The sequence below is a fragment of the Marmota flaviventris genome, chromosome 14 (assembly GCF_047511675.1).
Source record: "Marmota flaviventris isolate mMarFla1 chromosome 14, mMarFla1.hap1, whole genome shotgun sequence".
NCBI lineage: Eukaryota > Metazoa > Chordata > Mammalia > Rodentia > Sciuridae > Marmota > Marmota flaviventris.
Window position 1 is genome coordinate 30,359,416 of NC_092511.1, and position 16,104 is coordinate 30,375,519.

Below are 16,104 nucleotides of genomic sequence, written 5' to 3' on the forward strand. Positions count from 1 at the left end.
TGCCTGAATCTATGACTTAACATAGATAAATCAACAAGTCAAGTTTCTCCCAGGAGAAAGGGAGGGTACAGGTGAAGGGAAAGGCACTATGACTTCTGGGCAGTAGTCAACAGTGTCTGTTACTCCTGCTAAACACATTAAAAGATGAATTAAGGCAGAAACTGTGGCAATGAACAGAAAAGGTTTTAAAATCTCTATGCAAGTTGTAATGGGCTTTGTAAATGGCTAATGTTACAAACTGGTATTAATCGAGCAAAGTTCACCAAAACACTGAACTCAGAGATGGATCTCAAGATTGTTTGTGAGTCAACATTTCTTGCCAAGTGTTCATCAACCTTGAACAGAAATGGGTCTAACAGTAATATTCCACCAGAGTAGATCATTGGAGTTTTCCAGGCCAGAAGAGGCGTGAACTGAATAATGCTTCTCTTTAAGGAAGGGATATTAGTGCTACTTGGTGACCCAGAGGCCACTGGGAGCACAGTAAGCATTCTTTTCCTGCTCCATCCAGCTTCTTCCTATAATGTCAGACTCATCCATTTTTTTGCAATGTGACTTTTTTTGTTAATTCATTTTCCTCCTGCCCATTGCTTTAAACAACAAAACAAAAAAGAAAAAGAGAAAAGGAAACTCCTAAGCAGCCTTGTTCATGATAGTGAAACACTATAAACAATCCACAAGTCCATCTACCCATCAGGAGAATGGGTAAAGAAATGGTGACATAATGGTATAGTAGAATATTATCAGCAGTAAAAAGGACCAAATTACTGATCCAATAACATGAGTGATCTCAAAAACCTTATGAGACACAAAAGAATATCTACCGTAGGATTCTATTTATGGGAGGTTCTAGAACACGTACAACTCATCTATGCTCATAGAAATTAGAATAGCATCCTGGTTATAAATGGGCATTTATCTTTAAAAAAAAAAAAAAGAATGGAAGGAGGCAGGCACCTGTGGAAATTGAGTGAAGACCTGATAAATGCTAGGCCAGGAGTCATCTCCTGCAGGCTTTGCTCACTGGATGGTGTAGGAGAGGTTGTGTCTCTCAAGCCTCATATATGCAAAGAAAGGATGGAGGTGTTCTTTTGGTCGGGCTGTCCTTTCCTGGGACTCTTCAGTCCTCTATGTGGACTGTAGATGTCAATCTAATACCATCATGGCTTTGCACTCAACCTTCCTTGCTGCTGCCTGGACTGAATAAAACCTTCCAAGTTAGGGCTGGGGGTAGCTCAGTGGTAGAGCGCTTGTTTGGCATATGCAAGGCCCTGGTTTCAAACCCCGGCACTAAAAAACGAAGCAAAATAAAACCCTCCTGTTGAACTGAGCATTGAACAAATAGAGCTGGGGAAATAGTTCTAAATTCCCCTTCTCATCTTTCCTCCCTTTAGTCCTAAAGGCCTCCTGGGTGCCAGCACCACCCTGGTAAAAGAGGATGGCAGTAGGGAGGAGCCTCTATCCAGGAGAGACACCCTGATGTCTTGAGCTACACTGGACCTGGGTGCACGCCACCTCCCATTTTGGACCTGCCTTCTCAAGTCAGAACAGGAACCAAAAAAGTGGCTAAGAGAGGAAGCATGAGCAGCGGAGAGCTCTCTGTCCTCATATTGTCCCCATTTCCTCCTACCCCAGCCCAGCACAAACCCACTTTCTCTCCCAGGGGATATCAGTTCTGCAGCAGCAGAACCTTCTAGCAGTGTCATTAAGCCAGTTTTTGCCACATTTCCACATGGAATCTCATGGTCCCTAAATCTTGTTCTTTTGCCTTAAAATGACTCCATTTGATTGTGTGGCCTGAATCTTTGTCGCCATAGAATCTGCATCCCGTCAGCCTGCAGCCCTCCGCCCCTCTGCCCCTCTGCTTACCTCTCTGCAGCTCAGCAGCAGCTTCAGTTTAGCTTTGCTCAGGGTTTCTCAGCCACTGACATTTTGGGCCAGATAATTGTTTGTTGTGGTGGAGAGAGGGTGGGAAGGCTGATTGTTGAGCTTCACTAAGCAAAAGCCCTCTCTTGGTTCCTCTTTCCCATCTTGTGTTGTGAAGCATTAAAATATGTTACTATGGATAATAAAAATAATCCTTTGCATTAAAAACATACATGTATAAATTTATGTTCCGATTTGCAAGTAGCCCTTACTAAACTGTGCCTCACAAAAATCCTAGAAAAAGTGGGATCATCATAATCCCAATTTTACACACACACACACACAGAGAGAGAGAGAGAGAGAGAGAGAGTATTCCAGAGGTTACATGACTTCCCTAGTGAGTGGAAACTAGATTCCAAGCCTTCTGACCACTGACTCAGGTTTCCTGTACTAGCTTTTTTTTTTTTTTTTTTTTTTTTTTGCAGTACTAGGGATCAAACCCAGGGCCTTGCACCCTGAGCTACTTCTGCAGCCATTTTTATTATTTATTTATTTTTATTTTTATTTTTTTATTTGGAGACAGGTTCTCAGAAGTTGCTCAGGCTGGTCTTAAATTTATGATTCTCCTGCCTCAGACTCTGGGGTAGCTGGGATTACAGGTGTGCACCACCTTGCCTGGCCCGTACTAGTGTTTGACTCTCTCAAGGAGGCAACACAATTTTGATTCTTGGGCTTCTGTCATGTGGCAGGGAGTGGAGCCTCTAGATGGGAGCTGGGAGAGGGGTGACAGGTGTCCCCCTCTAGTGGGCCTGGAGGCAGTGCCTTGACCACCCAGGACTTGCGTACTGGGTGAGTGATCCTTTCTCCTCCCTGTGCCTGCTATCTGACAGAGTAGCAGAAACCCCTCCATTAAAAAGCGGGAGCTAAAAGGCTTCCTAGCCACTGTGGTCTCCCTGACTTCTCACCTTCACATTCCACTTAGAAAAGAAAATGCATGCTGGGGTCACACGTTGAAAGCTTCTCTCACATGTGTCAGTGGTTGTTTGGAGGCCCCCGTCTACCTACACTAAGATGACCCTGTTTAGTCAGTATCATCGGTCAACTGGATTTCTAAAGTTTTTGTCAATGCCTGAAAACATTTTTACAAGAAATGTTATAAAGCAAATATGTAAAAGACTAAACAGTAAGTCTTTTTTTTTTCTTTTTCCTTTTCCCTCCCAGGGGTCCCCAAATATATATGACCATGAAGTCACCATAGAAGCTGATGCTTACTTGCCTTTGAATGAAACCATGCTTCCTACAGGTTAGTGAATTTAAACATTTTTATGTAACATAGTGTCACAGATTAGATTCCGAGACCAAGACAGGACATTAGTAGAGAAACTGGTAAAATCCTAACAAATCCTATCGTTCCGTTAATAAACTTATTCCAGTGTTAATTTCTTAGTTTTTGATATTTGTATCATGTTTATGCACGATAGGCTTCCCTCAATGTACTATTTTTACCACATTTCTGTGAATTAAAATTATTTCAAAATTTAAGTTAAAAACAATCAGTGTAAGAAAGTACTTCAAGTTTACAGAATACCTGCCCTACACCAGGCAGGGACTTTTGTTTTAGTTTAGACTCTTTAAAACAAAGAAGTTGTATTTATGGCTGCTGGTTTAACATTTTTATAAGGAAAAAGATAAACATGTGAGCCTGTGTACTCAACAGTGACTTGAGTTAACAGCAGCAGTTAGATACTTCCATAAGTACAGTGACCATAAAACTAATTGGAATAATAATGAGAAATTGAGATAGATGAGTTAAAATTTTTGTCATCACAGTTTTGAGTGTTTTCCTGCTCCAAGACAGGATTTAAAGGCTTTTATGTTTGTCTTGGTAATATGTGTCATCTTTTGATATTTAAATGACTCAATAGATGAGCATGAGTAAGCTGGCCCATCTTTTTTTAAAAATTGATGCATTATAATTATACATAATAGTGAGATTTATTATGCATAATTTGATTCCCCAGTAAAGTTGTCTCATTTTGTCCTGGATGCAGAATTATTGCATTACAACTGTATATTGTCATTTATAAGGAAAAAAATAACCTGACTGCTATAATGGACTGATAAGGAAGAAAGTGAACTAAGTAGCTTATAAATGCAGGTTTTGAAATAAGTGCACATTTATTTGTCTATATTTATAAAATCTTCTTATGCTATATCCTGTTGTTTTGATCATATGAAAAGTGCAAAAATGCATGATTCATGCTATGTAAAGATTATCTGCCAGGGTTTTAAAAGATCATTGTGGGGGCTACAGTTGAGCCTTACAGTCCATTAGAGTTCATCATGATAACAAATAAGTTGCAGTAACTTCAGAGCTCATGAAAAATTATAATTCTCTGCTACCTGTCTATATGTTCACCAGTTCTACATGTTATGTCTGTTTGCCCCATAATACTCAAATGAAAATTATATGATTCCTTTGGAATAGCCTCCAAAAATGGGTGGTAACTGCTACTTGGCACCTCAGTGATGAAAGAATTCACATCTAGCCCATTTTCAGTTGAGAACAAAATCTCTAGGAGCCCAGATTTCATCTGACTCTTAACATTGACCAAAAAACCTGAGCAAGTGGTTCAATTCTTTTTTTTGAGTTGGGGGGATTGAACCCACGGGCACTCTATCACTGAGCTACATCCCCAGTCCTTTTTTTTTTTTTCTTCTTAGGTATACATGACAATGAGTATATTTTGACATATCATACATACATTGATATAACTTATTCTAATTAGGATCCCGGTCCTTTTTATTTTTTATTTTGAGATGTGCTAAGGCTCACTTTGAATCTACAATCCTCCTGCCTTAGCCTCCCAAGCCACTGGGATTACAGGCATGCACTATTTTTTTTTTTTTAATTTTTATTTATTTATTTATTTATTTTAGTCATACATGACAGTAGAATGCATTTTGATATATAATACATACATGATATGTACATACATCAATCATATTGTCTATTCTATTCTGCTGCCCTTCCTATCCTCCCTACTCCTCCCCTCCTCTCCCATCCTTTGTCTCTATCCAATCTAACACACTTTTTTTTTCCTTTTACTCATTACAACATCATATATATATTCTGTATAACAATGAGGTTCTCCTCCCATCTTCTGTGCAACTCCCCTTCTCCCTCTTTTTCCCTCCCACCTCTCTTCCCTATTTAGTGGTAGTCTTCTTCTCATGCTCTTCCTCCCTATCCCATTTTGAGTCACCCCACTTATATCAGAGAAGACATTCGGCATTTGTTTTTTAGGGATTGGCTAACTTCACTTAGCATAATCTGCTCTAACACAGGCATGCACTCTTGTGCCCAGGTGCAACTTACTAATTCTAAAATCACTACAAAGGGCCTGTCCATCATTTGGGCATTCAGAAATGCCTTTCCAGGGCTGGGTTGTGGCTCAGGGGTAGAGGCCCTGGGTTTGATCCCCATTACTGCAAAACAAAACAAACAAAAACCAGAAATGGCTTCCCTGTGCTCCTGGGAGAGTTAAATACAAACTGGAAGGTCAAGTGAGAGTTTGTTAGGCAGTGAGGAAAGAAAGGTATTCTGGATAAAGAGGAGTAGATCTGGGAAGTTCAGAAAACAGCAGGACTCTCCCAGGGAAGTGCTGCTTCTGAAGCACCAGGCTGCACCACACTCAGCATGGCATAGATTAGATGGACCACATCAGATCTGCTGAAGTGCCTAGGTTGGCCCATGGTGACCCCAGGCTGGCCTGGAATTCAAGGTCAACCTACACAGAACAGACTGAAAGGTGGGACCAAATGCACTGTCAAACTTCCTGGTATTCAGCCAGACGTAGACTGAACACACAAGGCCACTTTCTTGTGATGCACTTAGGAACCTGTTAGACCAGCCACACTCCATTAAGACTTCTGGATCGATGTGCAGTATCTAGCGATGTAGAGATTGTAGTTTTGTTGAATTGAGATAATAACTTGTGAGATGAGATGAAGGTTTATGACACTAATAGCTAGTATTTCAAAGGAACACTATAAATAATTCCTACTGCAATCCTTCCTGTTGGGTGGATTGTGTTCATTTTCTTATTTAACAGATATGTAAACTGTTGAACAAGGAATTTAAATAACTCAGTGAGGCTATGGTTAGGGTATGGTTTGACTGTGTTCCCCAAAGGCTCATGTGCTAAAGGTTTGGTCCCCAGAAGGCAGGGTATAGGAGGTGGGGCCTCATGCAAGATAATGAGGTCATAGGACACCATCCTCATAAGGGATGAATAGCAGCCTCTCAGAATGAGTTTGTTCTCCTGAAAGAGAATTGTTGTAAAGGGAAGTCACCTCATCCAACTGGCCTCTTCTGCATGCAGCCAGTTTCCTTCCTGCTTCTCTGCCATGTTGTGTGATAGCCAAGGAGGCCCTCACCAGAGGCCAAACAGATGGGGCCACCTGATCTTGGACTTTGAGCCTCCCAAACTGAGCTAAATGATCCTCTTTTCTTTGTAAGTACAAAGCCTCAGGGTATTTTGTTATAACAATAGAAAACTGGACTAATACAGAGAATCACCCAGTTAACAAATGGTGGAAAACTGAGATTCACACCAAGTAGTCTGAGATTAGAACTTGGGCTCTTGGGCTAGGGGCATAGCTCAGTGATACAATCCTTGGCTAGCATGCATAAGACTCTAAATCTAATCCTCAGCACAGCAAAACAAACAAACACCCAAAAAACATACTCCCATGTTAAATGTTAAGAACATTTGGGTCAGGTGTGATGGTGCACATCTATATTTACCAGCTACTTGGAAGGTTGTAGCAGGGAGATTGTAAGTTTGAGGCCAGTCTGGGCAGTTTAGTAAAACCCTGTCTTAAAATTAAAAAAAAATAAAAACTGAAAGGGCTGGGGAGGTAGCTCAGAGGTAGAACCTTTACCTAACTTAAGCCAGGGCCTAGGTTCAATCCCCAGTATTTAAAAAAAAAAAAAAAGATTTGGGATGATGAGGAAGGGTAAGAAAGGAAAGAAAGAAAATAAATTAATCTCTTGACTCTATAGATACCCAAGACCACCATATAGTCAAGAAATGAGAAATAAGCAAAAAAACAAAAACAAAAACTGTTAATAGTTGTCAATTCTCATTTCTTTTGTCACCTTTGTACAAGAAACGTCACAGCTTCTCTCGCAATTGTTCCGTTTTTCCTTTTGTTCAACTTATTTCTAGTTTTCTGCAAAGAGAACAAAACATACAAGTTTGTTCACATTTTATTTTAAAAAGGGAGAGAGGGGGAGGGAAGAATTTCCCTGAAGTTAAAAGCATGAGTTTAAATGTCTGGCTTTGTCTGCCCGACAAGGAGGGAATCAGAAAAAGAACAACTCCAAGGCAGGTAAATGGAAGCTCAAAATTCTTCTCTGTGCCCCTGAGTAGGCTCAGAGCTGCAACCAACTGTGTTTGGCAATGCATCCCTGGTCTTGCTGGTTCTTGGTTTTCTTATCTGCAGAATCTTACTATGATCATATTGAAAGTTTACTTACTTAAGTATGTGGGGTGTGTGTGTGTGTGTGTGTGTGTGTGTGTCATTTCTGTTGAAGATGACAGGAAAATCATTTGATAGACAATTCACAAACATAGTAAAAGAAAAGCTTTACCAGTTACAGGATAGCCTTCAGCTATCTGGAGAATTCACTTACTGGGGGACTTATTTGCCCAGCAGGGACACTGGGTAACAAGTTCACTTCAGACCCTCTGCTCTCCCTGGCTTTCCTGGGGCTGCTGATCTGTTGTGGTGAAGCCCTTAGAAGTCAGCAGTAAAAACAAAATCATTAACAACTTTGGTCTTCTTGCATATGAGTGGCTCTTATTCACAAATCGGTTATTTTGCTCACTCTCCTAATCCTCTGCTCTGCACCCCAGATCCTTGCTTGTATGTTTGTTTTTCGCTCTTCCTGGGCCATAAAAATTCTCAGAACTCCTGGAGAGAAAACTATTATTATCATTGTAGCAGAAAAGAGGCTGAGCACCAAGAACTCTTTAACAGGTAACAACCAAATCTGAAAAAGTGGCACATGCAGAAGCATTTGTAGTGGATGTGAGGGAAGCTGGGGCAATATTTTAATGATCAGGTCATCTACATTTCTTGAATTTAGTGTGATGTAATCTGACAAATAACAATGTCTAGAGACTCATCTGATTTGATCCTACTGACTGTCTGCAAGCCCTCTGGGGATCCTCCTAAGATTGTGCTTCACACAAAAGTGTTTTAATAGCTCCCCCCCACACACACACACACACACAAACACACACACACCCCATCCTTTTCCTTTTGTGGATATTAATTTATACTTATGTTTTAACTCTTTATTTTTGGTTGCCCTTCATAAAAGGTGTAACCTGAGCTGCTAGTCTTGTGGGAGATGCTGATGCAGATCTAAACTCAGAAGGTGATTTTTACCCTGGTTAGTACACTGAGGCGCTCAGTACATGATTTTTCAGGTGATGGGAAAACCCATCATCATAAGAACGTAGCTTCTTGTATTTTACAATTAACTATAATACCGTAGCCAGGGTATTCAGTAAAAGGGGACTAGCCTCCTGCTGCGTGTTTTTGAGGAGGGGTGAAGTCCTATTCTTCCTTTTGTTTGTTACCTGCTTACTAATTGAGTGTCATCACACAGAAAGGAAAGGGACATGGTAGCAGACAATGAGTGGCTTCTTCCTTCTCTCCTTATTCTACTCTTCTATATTAAAAAGCTACCCTTTTCCCCAAGCCCCATGGAAAAGCCTCCACAAGGGTAGAGGTATCTGCAGCCTTCAAAGGGACTCAGCCAAGTAATTTAGAGTCACCCCTGTTTCCCCACAGGAAACTCCTGGCAATCCTTCATACTGAGGCAGGGGGGAAGGGATAAAAATAAGAACAAAAAATATTTTGAATGAAATTCATCACCTTCTAAAGCTGCTTCTCTGGATGACATTCCTGGCACTTTGGAGTCTGCAGTGAACACGTGGTCCTTGCTCACAGGTGCCTCTGATATGACCCAGAGGCAGTACCAGCTGAAGGCCTCTCCAAGGCCGAGAACTCATTTTAACCCTAGACCAGGAGCAAAGCTTGCTGCTAAATTGTCAGTTCAGCTTTACTTCTTCAGAGCCATTGTTTTTAGCTATTTAACGAAACACAAAAGCATTGCTGCTCATAAAGCATTTGCTCCTATGCATCATGAGGGCCACAGCATGAGGACAGGCTCCCATTGGGGCATCCCAGGTCCACTTCAGTGTGTTTGTTGTGTTTCTTGTAATCAGGGCTCTCCCTATGGGTTCCCAGAAGTGAAACTCCTAGAAGCCGTTTACCAGAAAGACAGATGTACAATGGATGGTCAGGACAGAGAACACTCAGCGCCAGGTCTCTGAGCCATGTGTCAGGCATTCCACTCAGGACATGATTCTCATGCCTTGCCCTGTGGCAACAAGCAGAAACCAAAGTGAACAGGTGAGAAAAATCAATCCAGATTTCTCCAGGGATTAATTTGTTCCCAGGTTTGTAAATATTACGTTTTACCCTTTCACCTTACAGAATGGTGAGAGCAAGAGGCAGGCTGGGCAATCTGCCCAGCAAGATGTAGCCACGTATATAACACAGTGCAGGGTTAAAAAAAAAAAAAAAAGATTTTTTTTTTGAGGCATGCACCACCACACCTGCCTCTTTAAAGCATATCACTTTTTGTTTAATCTTGCTGCTCTTTATTTATAGATGAGGAATCAAAACAGCAAAAATGCCTATAATCCCAGCAACTCAGGAGGTAAGGCAGGAGGATGACAAGTTCGAGGCCAGCCTCAGTGATTCAGCAAGGTCCTAACCATCTTTGTGAGACCCTGGCTCAAAATAAAAAAATAAAAAAGTGCTAGGGATGTGGCTCAGTGGTTAAGCACCGCTGGGTTCAATTCCTGGTACCCAAAACAACAACAACAACAACAATATGCTTTGATCAGGTCTTTGGCCTCTTACAGTAACATTAGTAAAATCTTCTTTTACTCTTTTTTTTTTTTTTAGAAAAGATACCTTGTATTTTTATAAAAATTTGCCCAATCCACTCTGTCCCCCAACCCATCTGTGTTCACCTGCTATTCTTGCTGCTCTCCATTTTTCAAAGCTCACACTAAAATTACATGAAAGCAACCCCATTTTAACAAAATTAGAATTCTGGTAGGAAAGGCTTACCTCGAGTCTGTGGAGACAGACCCAGCAAGAGTTTTCTATTTTATTTCAGCCTCTCTCAGTTCCGCCTAGAATTTGGTCGATGATATAATTACTTCCCTAGAGCAGGTCTATGTCTCTACCCTGGAGAAATAACAAACTCCAAAGTATTCTCCTGTTTCAAAGATGCTGCAGATGAAGATTGTTTTGATCTTCGTGCATTAGTATGTGGGCTCCTGACAGACAATTCCTTTCGATATTATATAATCCTAAAATATTGGACACAGTATTCATTTCAACCATCCATGGATATGCTTCTCTTTCCTTTTTACCCTCCTCCACATCATTAGTCATCAGGTCCTGCTGATTTTTAACTCCTACGTATTTCTCAAATGTCACCTCAGTATGTCTTACTGATTATATGATTCCACCTCCATTGACACCATCTTGGTTGATGAGATCGTTTCTTGTCTAGATCAGTGGGCTTCATAAATTTGGATGAATAAATGAATGAATGAATCTAAATGATCACTCTCTAACTGGAAAAAAAAATCTCAAGATCTATCTTCCATCTGGTTCCTAAAGATATCTATCTAAAATGCAAATCTGACTCTGATAATCAGCAGCTTAGAACCTTTTAGATGATTTTCAGGCCAGACCCCAGCTGCTTCTCCAGGCCATTTCTCACCGTGCCTCACTCACAACCCCCCCCCAACCCTCATCCTAAAGGGACCACAATTATCCCCTTCTTATATATATATATATATATATATATATATATATATATATATATATATATATATATATCTTTGTTTTATTTATTTATTTTTGCATGTGGTGCTGAGGATCTAACCCAGTGCCTCACACATGTGAAGCGAGGGCTCAGCCACTGAGCCCCAGCCCCAGCCCCAATTATCCCCTTCTTTGCTGCATAAACCCCCATTTGTACTTCAAGACTCATACTTTCTCCTTGGAAATCTTTCCCACACTTACTGGAAACAATAGTTTTGTTTTATTTTTAAGAATTTGATCTTTGTTTTATTTATTTGATTTTTTTATGTGATGCTGAGGATCAGAGCCCCAGGCCTCACCTGGGCTAGGCAAGTGCTTTAATGCTGAGCTGTAACCCAGTCTGGAAACAATAGATTCTTGTCTAGGGATTTTGTTTTGTCAGGGCCTCTTGCATTAGAGACAAGCACTTTACCACTGAGCTATATCCCCAGCCCTTGTGCTTGGTTTCATAATGACATAAGCCATTTAGCATTCATCACATGCCCAAGCTTCCCTCCCTGCCCCTCTACGAGTTTTCCTTGGATGATCTATCAGGATTTAGTTGCAGATCCAAAGAGGAGAGCTTTGGGCTTGGTCACTTTTAAAGATGGAAAACTAATCTATGCTAAACACAAAAATGAAACCAAGAGCAAGCAAATCTACGTATCTTAGAAACAGCTACTGCTTCCTCCCCTCATGACTACTCTCTCCACTCTTCCCCCTCGTTTACAGTTATTTAAAATATAATATATTAATGCGATATGGTGTGAGAGCTGGGATTCAGAAAACCAGGTACGATGTTTAGTTCGGTTCTCTACCAGCCATGTCCTCCAATCATTCATAAAAACTCTTTGGGCTTTATCACCTGAATTTGTAAAATTTGATTAGCTGGAAATTGCATGAGTTGGACTTTAGATCCTGTCCATTTCTAACAATGATTCAAAAGACCACATGGAACCCGTAACCAGGGCCCTGACCAGGACCCTGTGTGTGTTTGGAAAGATGATGAAAGAGCTTTAGGGACCCAGGAGGGCTCAGTGGTAGAGCACTTACCTAGCATGCATGTGGCCCAGGGTTCAGTCCCTAGTAGTTCTCCAACAAAGGGGGTGCCCAGGCACTCCTAAGTTCTATGGGAAACACTGTGTGAATTGGCCACATCATCTTGGTTTCCACAGGGGTTTTCTTGTCCTTTTTCCTATCAGGTAATGACAGTCTATGGCTGCATTATATATACTATGCATTAGCATATATAAAAGCGTCATCTTTTTTGAGAAGAACAATAGTGTTTTACTTTGGGGGAGTTTCAGGGTGGATTTGGTGTTTTGTTTCGTTTGCTGATTCATCATCACTGAATTTCCTGAAGGAACTAGAAGGCTAGCTAGAGGAGAACGGCAAACCAAGAAAAGCAGCTTCCCCAAGTCCCACCAAGAGGAGTGACAGTAGTTCTCAGTTTGGAGTTAGAGGGCCAGCTTTTCTGTTTCTACTTGATTCAGTTCATGAAATGGCCTCCACATGTCCACCAGCCGTTGGTTTGGACATCAGTATGTGGGGTGTAGGGCAAGCAGGCACACCAGGGCCACTCTGCAAGTGACGTGTTCTGGTTGTCACCCTCAGCTCTGCAGTTCTGGGGACAAGCCCTTCCAGTTCCAATCTGCCCCCCACTACTTCATTTTCCAGTCCGTACCTACAGGATGTCACAGTACCTACTGTGTGCCGGTACTATGCCAGCCCTGGGGAAGAAATACTGAAAAAACTGAGTACGTTTTGCCTGAGTGAAAAATATACAGCCATGTATATGGTACAGGTCCTATCCTCATCCAAATTTTAGGCTACGAGATGTGCTTGATTGACCCTAAAAAGATTAAACTGTGACATTGGATTTTATTCAAAGCTGCTTATTCTGTGACAGGTCCCTCCTAAATAGTATTCAAAGAGGTTTGGTGTAGAAACTCCACATCTCTCTCCTGGTAATGATGATACTCTCCAACGGGGTACGTTACTGAGTTCTTCTCATAAAATGGTCCCAAGAACAGTTTTATGAACCCCTAGAATAACTCCCAAAGCTACTCATGTCCCCTGTTAGAGAACATATCACTGCTACAAGATTGGCAAACATGAACCAGCATGGTGGGCATTTGGCAGAAGGAAAGCTTGGAAATTAGCACTTGTCCAGGCTGTTAGAATTCCTGTGAAAATTGCAGGCTCACATCAAATGGATTTGTCAGGAGGGGAGTTATTTGCTAGTGTTCTGACCACCATCCTGGGAGAATTGATTTAACATTTACCCCTTCCTTACCCCAGCTCTGGACAAGTGCTGGCTCTGTTTCACTCCTAGTGCATCACAATCCTCAGAGGTCACCCCATTCTGAAGGGGCTGAGTGGTAACTGGGGGCCTTGGATGATGGATCTGCCTCAAGGGAGTTCCAGAGCAGACTTTTCCAGTTCAGATAACATTTACAGGATACCTGCTGACTGTTACATGCTGCCTGAAGCACTGGACACACCTAAAAAGAAAATGGAACACTCTCTCTGCCCTGGAGAAGCTTCCAGGGAGCAGCAGGATCTAGGTGGTCAGATCTGTAGTAGAGATACACCTCTATGCCCACAGGGCTTGGGAGGCATAGAGGTGAGGTTAGGAGGAGGCTCTCTCAAGATCACTGAGTTGTGAGAAGCTTCTTCGTGTCTGTGAAGATACTGCAACAAGGAGACTGAAAGCACCAAAGCATGGAATGTGGAAGGGGGTGGACTGTGAAGTCAGAATGTTAGAGAGGCAGTAGGGCAGTGCAGGCACTAGGGTACAGAATTTAAGGTGGCACCCCTTTTCAAGGTCGGCACCTGAGAGCATTTGTCTCCTAAACATTTGCACCTGGCGCCTCGCTTGCTCAGCCCTGCAGAGGGTGGTCTCCATTGGCCTGTGTCTTGCTAGGGAATTGGGACTTTATCTTTAGATCATGGAGGTCTTTGAAGGGTTTGAAGCCAGGGGACTGACTTGGCAGGACTGGCCTTTTAGAAATACCACTCCAGCAGCTGTTAGGGTGGGGCTGGGCTGCAGACAGATAAGAGGTTGTGATCATAGTTCAAGCGTGAACTGGGAAGGACAGAAACATGGTGTGTGTGTGGGGGGGGGCGCTGTTATAAAATTCAGGAGGTAAAAATCAGATCTGAGTTGAATGTTGTAGATGAGGAAGGAGGAAAGCTATCTGATCACTGCTGGTTTCTAGGGCAGCCCCTGCGCAAGAGAGATAAAGAAATCAAGTGGTAAATGGAGAAGGAAGAAGAGGAGGTGGCATCAGGTCAGTGGGCAGGCTGGGGAGAGGTGTTGGGAGAGCTGTGGATTTGGCCTCAAGAACACAGAAGGTTAAGGAAGCCATGGGGTGCCCAGGTGGTGACATACAGCTGGCAGTTGGACAGGTGACTATGATGGTAGGAGAAAAAAGAGAGCTGGAGATACAGATGGGCAGAGTGCACTCTGTAGATTGAGCCACGTGGCTTTCCCAAAAAGGAAATGTTGATCCAGGAAAGCAGCAATCTAAGGATCAAGCCCAGGGGAACCCTAGGAAACCACTTCCAATATTTAAGGTGCAAGGAAGCCCCCAGTAAAGGTACTGCTGAGGGAGATGGTGAGGGGCTGCAGGTCATCGAACTAAGAGAAAGGTGTGTAGAAAACTTGGAGTGACCAACACTGTCAAGACTCTAGAAAGGTCAAGTCCGAGGAGGCCTGGGAAAAGTTTGTGATTGTAGTCTGACACCATATGACAATGTGGTCAGGGCAGAAGCTAGATGGGGACAGTTTGAGGAATGACAGAAAGTGAGGAGAGAGAGGATACAGACCAATGAGTGGTTCCCAACTAAGACAACTTTCTCGAATACCGAGGCCTGGGCCCAGGTCTTCTGGTTCATGTGCTTGTACCTGAACCAGGGACCTGAGTTAATGGAAGGGATTGGTGTTGAACCTGCTCTCGGGTAGCTGGGACAGGAAGAAAAGAGAGTGCTTCCCTGTATGGGGATGCAGATGCAAGTTAAGAGGTTTTCCTTTAAGGATAGAGGGCAAGCAAAATGGTTGAGTGGGCCGAGAATCCACTTAAAAACTGAGACCGTGGATTTGTGATGGCTTCTGTCAGTGCTTCTGAGAGTTTTCTCCAGTGTCTCTCAGCAGCACGGAGTCAGAAATGAGAAGGCAAATCAGGGGAATAGGAAGGGCAAGAGTCAGGGTGTAAGGCTGATCAGTGAGTGCCACTACCCGTGGCTCAGGTCATAGACAGTGCACCCTTAGAAGGTAGTGAAGGGGGTGAGAGACAGAAGGACATGTGGCAGGGGAATGACACCAGGGGCCTGACAGTCTCCAAGAGGAGCAGACTTGGGAGGAATGAAGTATGAAGGCCAGGAGGCCACAGACGTTGGCAACAGAAGGGTGAACCTCTTAGTGGATGGCAAATTTCCGATGCCATCTGAAGAGGAAATATGATGGAAAAAATACTGTCACGAAAATGTCTTACGTGGGTCTGACTGTGAAGTGTAAAATGGCCTTTTTGCCTGAAAATGAATAACCTGTGGTTCGGTTTAGCAGTTTATGCTTTGGATATCATGTCATATCCAGAAACAATACCTTCCCCCACTGCAAGTTAAAATAAAATCAGAAAGTGCTCAGTGGAAAGGAAAAAAAAAAACAGTAGTAGAATAAAGCCACAAAACTCAAAGACCGGCAGAGGAAAGGGGGGAAAAAACTGCAGACAAGCTTTGAGGTTGTGTGAACTATGAAAATTTATAGAAATGTTATCTTTACCAAAAAAAAAAAAAAAAAAAAATCCCAAGGTGCTTTACTTGCCAACCCCTGGAATGAAGTAAAAATTCCCATCCAGAGTGCTACTTTTAATTATCATTCTCTTTATGTTGTTTCCTAAAATAATAACCGGCATTCTAGAGATGATTTACCAAGATGGCTTAATTAGATGTCAGATGAGTACCTGTGCCCACGAGCCCCATTACCGCAGGCTTCTTTATGCAAATCAGACTGACTGTTCTGAACCTGACTAGATAAAGAGACAGACATAATTGGAGCAGCTGGGCTGGAAGCACAGCTGGGCCGTCCCCATGGAGACCAGACTCCAGTGCCTGGAGCTTCCTGTTGTCCCAGTGTCCTGCCCACTCTTCTTTTTCAGAGAGGAACATAGCAGCCCATCTGAGCCTGGGTCTCCCTTGGATGATTTCCATATTGGTGCTCTTCAGTTTTGATGTGCACACCAATCTCCTGGGGAACTTGTTAAAATG

The 16,104-nt window shown here is 42.4% G+C and overlaps 1 protein-coding gene across 1 annotated transcript in view; it reads left to right on the forward strand.

The window, feature by feature from the left end:
• LOC114108457 (galactose mutarotase) overlaps positions 1-16,104 on the forward strand; it is a 45,310-nt gene that overhangs the window by 15,070 nt on the left and 14,136 nt on the right. Inside the window, exon 4 of the mRNA XM_071601509.1 lies at positions 3,088-3,169. Coding sequence (XP_071457610.1) covers positions 3,088-3,169 — 82 coding nt within the window. The remainder of the gene's footprint in view (positions 1-3,087; positions 3,170-16,104) is intronic.